This window comes from Crotalus tigris, unplaced genomic scaffold, assembly GCF_016545835.1.
Source record: "Crotalus tigris isolate CLP2741 ecotype Arizona unplaced genomic scaffold, ASM1654583v1 scf7180000024387.2241675, whole genome shotgun sequence".
Lineage (NCBI taxonomy): Eukaryota > Metazoa > Chordata > Lepidosauria > Squamata > Viperidae > Crotalus > Crotalus tigris.
The window spans coordinates 1663649-1670473 of record NW_024100557.1 but is presented as its reverse complement, the minus strand read 5'-3'; the positions used below and the strand labels follow the sequence as shown (position 1 = coordinate 1670473).

General features: G+C 42.1%; 1 protein-coding gene across 2 annotated transcripts; it reads right to left on the bottom strand.

Moving 5' to 3' along the window:
* Nucleotides 1–1797: 1797 nt before the first annotated feature.
* DIRAS3 (DIRAS family GTPase 3) lies at nucleotides 1798–6318 on the bottom strand. 2 transcript variants are annotated; one of them, XM_039329092.1, is made up of 2 exons: nucleotides 6026–6318; nucleotides 1798–3819 (listed from the first exon to the last, which is right to left on the bottom strand). In XM_039329092.1, the coding sequence occupies exon 2, from the start codon at nucleotides 3752–3754 to the stop codon at nucleotides 3158–3160; it is 597 nt and encodes a 198-aa protein (XP_039185026.1). In that variant the 5' UTR covers nucleotides 3755–3819; nucleotides 6026–6318; the 3' UTR covers nucleotides 1798–3157. The 2 variants fall into 2 exon arrangements, with proteins under 2 accessions (XP_039185026.1, XP_039185027.1); XM_039329093.1 differs by lacking the exon at nucleotides 6026–6318 and adding an exon at nucleotides 5553–5902.
* Between the last annotated feature and the right edge of the window lie 507 nt (nucleotides 6319–6825).

The window sequence follows — 6825 nt, the reverse complement described above, 5'->3', positions numbered from 1 at the left end:
ACGTATGAGAAAAAAATACAATCAGCAGAAAGAACAAAACACTAACTCAGCCATAAAAGACTATATTCATAACCAATTATAATAAAAGGAGGTCTACTACCCCATTCCCAAGGCCTGGGTGAATTATATCTTCATTTGAGAAATGTGGGTGTTGACTGGGCGCTGCTATAAACAGAAAAGCAGACTGGACTTTCTGTGATTCATTTTGCAGCTAAAAAAATGAAGAGTCAATGTGACAAATCTTCGAACCAATCTTCTCCAATTGGATGTGTTGGACCATAAATTTTATGGTGGCTGCAAAATGGAATTGCAAACCAATGTCGCTGAAGGATATTATATAGGACAAGGCTACATCAACTGGCTCTATATTTTCCCCTGGTTTTTATATTGTATTTTTTTATGTTTTATGCACTGTTAGGCACAGACAGACAGTAAATTGAGATGGGTGAGTTATGTAAGTTCTTTAAATAAATAAAAGTAAACCTGAGTCTGCTGCAGCACAAAGCATAATTAGCAAATGCTCCTGCTTTGTAGCTTATGACAATTCCTGCAGCACAGGCTTAACTATATTATCTTATGTATGGTTTATTCAGCCCAATTGACAAGTTTGTTTAGGATATTAAACTATCGCAAACTACAAACTAGGTTAAAATGGGACTGGCTAATTTGTGGTTCTGGGAGCTGTGTATATCACATTGAAAACTAAAACGGTTGGAAGCTTGTCAATTCTTCCTCTAAAGCAGGGGTGTCAAACTCTCCACGTCACGTGACGTGTCACGATGTATCACAACTTTTTCCCCATTGCCGGAGCTGGGGTGGGCACAAGAACAAGCATGTGAATATTTAGCATATTCTCACACTAGTAACCCTTGATTTAACTTAGTTTGCCACTGGATTTAAATATTGTGCTAAGCCAAAACAAACAAAACAATAAATGACAGTACAACACATAACTGCAGAATGGTATGTAAAGTCTGGTTTAAACGTAACATATATGAAGAAGGCCACTATAATTTGTGCTAGAAAGAATGATTAAAACAAAGAATAATTTAGCACAATGTGTAAAAACAACTGTCTAAAAATAGAGAGAAAAATATTTAAGATAAATTATACTGCTGTCTTTAATAGCTGCTAAGATTTTTTCTCCCCCTTGCCTGATAAGTCACGTTTCTCATAATTCGGTCTTCTACTCAATTTATTTTAGCATCCTACCTTTCATTTACAAAGTCCAGAGAGCTAAACTGGTTTAAAAATAATTCAAATCCTATTTGGCTATCTGCAGCTTTGTAAATATTTAGTATTTTTATTTGTTCAGGATCAGCACTTTTATGCAACTGAGGTGATAATGCTACTGAGGCATAGATGATACGTTATAATTATTGCTTACTATGTTTTCTATGGTAGAAGTCCCCAACCTTTTGGGCACCAGGGACCAGTTCTGTGGATGGAGGTTTTTCTGCGGACCGGAGGGGCCATGGTTTCATGTACTGCCTGCATCCCGTGGATGGGGCTTTGCTTATTTACGCGCACCGGTATCTGGCATGCTGCGGCCCAGTGCCGGTCCACAAACCAGGGGTTGGGGACCCCTGCTCTATGGGATTGTATTAAGTGCAAAGGGTACATTATATGTTTATTATAACACAGGTCATTTTTGGAATCTGGATTCCTTACATTTTCAGTTGCAAATGTATTAATCAGCAGAGTTTAGGCAGACATTTGATAATAAAATATAGAATGCACTTATAAGCTGTTGTATAGCTGCATAAAATGAATTTGCTATCATATATTGGTGCAGCATTTTATTGTTCGAATTCTACTGGCATAGAATTACTTTACAGAAAATAAGTTTATTTTTAACAATAGATTACTACAGATTTTTGGATAGCAAAATTGAGAGAAAATGCTTATTCATTGTAAATCAAATTTTATCACTAGAGTAAAATGGAGCAATTCAAGAACCATAGCACACAATGTCTAAGCCATAATGTACTAAGCAATATACTAAGCCATAATGTAGTTATTGGTGCTTTCTGAACTTGGTGGTTTTCTTGCATACATTTTATTACCAAACAAGACAACATCAGTGCACATCAGAGCATTAATGTTAATTAGTTTGATAATGAAACATCTTCAAGAAAACCATCAATCTCAGAGAGTACCAAGGACCTCACAATTCAGCCATGAGCTAAAAATATTCTCTTTTATACATGATGAAGTTAATTGGCTAGTAGGATGTTGTGTGAACTGAGCCATGATTCAGAAACTGTAGTCTATAAATTAGTTTATAGATTATGGATTAATCTGGTAATTAATTAATTAGGTAAGCTAAAACAGACTATTACAATATCAGGTGTTCAATGCCAGCTGAAGCAAGTTAAAAAAAGAATAAAAGATTCTGGAATACCAAATTTCCCTTTTTCCCCCTCCCCCAACAATTAAATCCACTAAATTCGCCGTTTTGGAAAATCAAGCTTGGGCAATTAACAGTTAGAAAGCCAATAGATAAGACACTAAAAACTCACTTAATTTTAATCATTCACATAAAATCTTGCCAGTGTAGAATTACCGCATACTGTATTTACATATACAACAAAGTATTTACATATAACATGGAATACTTGAGAACAAAGTTTCTTTCCTATAAATATATATTCGAAGGACCACCATAAATAATACAAATAATCTACAGTAGTCAGAGAACTAGTTAAGTTGTATCTGTAAGCATTTATTTTTTGCTCCAAGTATATGCAAGCATTAGATATAGTACCCTCTAATCGTAGTGGTTTACTCAGTATACTCCTGTTGTGATTTGCTCATTCATATTAGTATTTGTATAAGAGGAAATATGTTGCAAATTGAAGAAAATATAAAAATTCAGCAGTATTGCAGGTTTAAGATTATTTATTCCACTTGTATCATGCACTTGACCACAGAATGGTATCTGACTGGTTTGCAGTGGGCATGGTTGATGCTTGTGCAAAATGGAACATGCAAAATCCAACAGCCCTTAAGTAAATATTCAGATGAGCCAACCCACATTTACTACTAACATCTTAAAAGATATACTTAGCCTCTGAAAACCTCTATATTCAGAATTTTCTCTGAATAGATGTTCTGCAAAATCAAGACTACGCTCTTATTTTAGCCACAGCAGGCATCACATCACAGAACATTTGCTTCTCAGTTTATCCCTCTTTCGCTGCTGCTTCGATTTCTTGCCATCCACCTGCAGACTTACATTCCTTCTCTTTTCCAAATTAAGGAGCTCTTCAAAGAGCTCCTGCACGTTGTAGTTCATTTTGGCTGAGGTCTCCATGAAGGAGCACTTCCATTTTGTGGCGAGGACTTCTCCTTCACCAGTGTCCACTTTTCTCTGAGGGTCATCGCTCTTGTTTCCTACCAGTATAATTGGGACTTTCTGAACGTCTCCTTTGATCTGACAGATCTGCTCATAGATTGCTTGGAGCTCCTCTACGGATTGCCTGCTGGTCACAGAGTACACCAACACGAAGGCATGGCCTTTAGAGATGGAGAGTCTCTGCATGGCAGGGAACTGGTGGCTTCCAGTGGTGTCTGTGATCTGAAGAGTACAGATGCTCTTGTCACAGCTGATCACCTGGCAATACGTATCTTCAACAGTGGGGATGTATGTCTCCCGGAAGGTCCCCTGTATGAAACGAAGTACCAAAGAACTCTTACCAACGCCACCAGCTCCAAACACAACCACTCGGTAATCATTACTTTGCTCCGGCATCTTGCTTGTTCAGCTGGGAAACCAAGGATGAACCCTGAATTTACATGCTCCTTTGGTGAAGAGGCCTGTCAAGGGAAAACAAGTTAGATATCAGCAGCTGAAGTTCCAACTTGTATTTAAACTCAGCAACACCCTCCCCCCCCAAAAAAAAAACATAGCTTCAAGATTTTAAGCAAGGAGTATGGTGCACAGAGATGAGCTTGCCATTAGACAAAAAGAAATGGCAGCTAAAGGGAAGAATCAACAAAATATGAGAGAAAGAAAAAAATCTATTGGTTTAGCCCAGGGGTCTTCAAACTTGGCCCTTTTATGACTTGTGGACTTCAACTCCCAGAATTCCTCAGCTAGGCATGCTGGCTGAGGAATTCTGGGAGTTGACCCCTGGTTTAGCCTTCCACAAAGTTCCAGTTTCTCAGGTGGCCCCCTGGGAAAATTAATTGCCCAACCCTGGTCTAAACTACAGTTTAGCCAGTCTTCACCATCTTGAACATTTGCTGCATGTATTGAATGTAATTTCCAGCTACTGATTCCCAGTTAACATAATTAGAGTAGAGGATTCTAGTAGCCAAAGTCAATGCATTTGGGGGGAGGGGCAACCAAATAGGGAAAGTTTGCAGTTCACAGAGAACTGCCCTGTACTTGTTCAGATTATTTGTTATTCTAGCCCAATTTTTCAATGGGTTTCCAAAGTTTCAGGCACAACGCCTTCCTATAACCAGCTCTGCAGTTACAAAAATAATAATAAAAATTGGACAAACCAGAGATCAAACGTGGAAACTACTGCATGTTCTTAACTTCTTAAGGATATTTGGGCTACAGAGGTTGAGACAACCAAGAATAGCAAAGACTTAGTTTTCCGTCCTTCATTACTGCCTACTAATGGGAGATCCAATTTTTTGCAGGCCTGGATGTTCTTAATGCTAAGCCAAAAGCTGATCTGCAACATCCCAGTTAAAGAATTGCCTACCGGTATATTGTGATATAACAAGAGGACTACTTCACGGCTAGGTAATGTTAAGCAAACCACAATGTGGCTACTTAGTTTAATGTTTCATATGCAAGCCTATCTCCAAACCACATGGTGTCTTTTTCCATGAGCACAGTCTGTGAATGTTCATACCTACCCAGAACTGAGAATTCCCAAATTCCATTCCATTAGCATTACATGAAAATCAGATCTATAAAAGGTAAACCGCATCTTAGAGTCAGTCCAGACTCCGGATGACTCCTTGGATACAATGATGCAGTGATCTTAGTAATATGATCGGGTGTTTTGCTACTCTCACCTTGGGGGACACTAGAGTTGTACGATTCACTTCCTGAAGCTCACTCATCCAAATACTAACTACTTATTACTAACGTAGCCACGTTTAGCTACGTTATCTGATAAACCACCTTTAAAATAAAAAAAAGCATCACGGATCAATTTTTCCAGAAAGTGGTGGAGGAGCCAAAACAACCTCTCATATATGAACACCCCGAATGGGGGGCCAACAACCCCCATTCTCAACCCTCCAGTGCTGAATGTTTATAAGAGTACGTTTCTCAAGATAAAGGGGAATACCCTCCCAAGCAACGGTTAAGTTAGCTCGAGATCAACGGTGTTTATAGACACGTGTGCGTGCCAAGCGTGGATTCCGACCGTGGAAACCCGATCAGATCCCGAGCTCTCTTCCACCCCCACCCCCCCTCCAGCCCAGAAGAAAGGGCACGTGTTCTCAGTCCCAACACCGGGAGAGCCGAGCAGGCCTGCCAACAGTCGGGGGCCCAAAAAGCGAGAGCCCGGCCAAACGCGCACCTCACGGGCAGTCAGGAGAAGGCCGAGCAGCCTCTCGGGCCGAGGAAATCCGGTCCGGCATTGGCTGCCTCCGCGCCTTCCAGAGGCTGGGGAGGCCGGGCGCTCTGCTCACGACCGGACGACACCAGGAGAGCCGGTAGCCCTGAAAACGAGCTACCTCCAAGCCCCGGCCGTGGAGTCGCTTCCCGCCCCGGGAGAGAGTAGCCCTTCCCTGCTCTTTATCTGCCTCCCTGGCGGCGGCTGCAACAGTCTCGCATCTCCCCGCTGGCCCGCCTTTTCCCTGTCTCGGCTCGGTTGGAAAGCGGAGCGAGCGGCCAGGAGAGAGACCAATCTCCAGCGCTGCCGCCGCCTTCCCGTTCGTTCATTCATTCATTCCCCCCACCGGGAACGTCCCACTAGCATGCAGCCAGAGTACGGCGATTGTCATAAACAGCAATAGCAGCATTGGAATTAGCCGTTAAAAGAATCCAAACCTGGAGAGACGAGAATGAAAACCAAAGCGAAACCCAGCTTAGAGAGAGAGAGAGAGAGCGCTTCGGGGGGGAAGCTTTGTTCCGTCCAAAGGGGCCGCGGGTGGTGGTGGTGGTGGGGAAGATGCCTGCCCTTCTTCAGGTGAAGTTCTCAGGGTTGCCGAAGGACGAAGCGGCGGCTGAGCCGGTGGGATGGAGGGAAACGATCCCCGCGGGATCTCGCAGCAGGCGACGCCCCGCTTCCCTTCTCTGTGGAAGCGGGCAGTGTCTCTGGTGCGCCAAGATCAGACTGTGGGAAGTGCTGCACCTGTTGAATTATCTGCTTGGTCATTCTCGGTGACACGTGGTAGTACAATCAGAGGGAATGAAAGGGCAGCAGCCTTATATTATTATTATTTTGAAGCGTTCTTTTTAAATAATAAAAAGGGGGATCTAGAATACTTTCCCCTTCTGAATTCTTGCAGCAGCTGTCCCAGCTGTCCATTATAACACGAAATGCTAATAAATCTAGGAGGTCCTATAGTAAAGCAGCGATAAGCTTGAACCAACAGTATAGTATAGGTCAGGGGTCTTCAAACTTGCCCCTTTTAGGACTCATGGACTTCAACTCCCAGAATTCCTCAGCCAGGCATGCTGGCTGAGGAATTCTGGGAATTGAAGGCCATGAGTCCTAAAAGGGGCAAGTTTGAAGACCCTTGGTATAGGTAATCCTTGACATACAACAGATTCTTTAGTGACTGGAGTCACAACAGTGCTGAAAAAAGTGACTTGTGACTGTTTTTCACACTTAGGATCATTGAAAC

What these genes read in the sequence shown, in the direction of transcription:
- DIRAS3 (XM_039329092.1), bottom strand. Translation starts at nt 3,754, where the DNA reads ATGCCGGAGCAAAGTAATGATTACCGAGTGGTTGTGTTTGGAGCTGGT.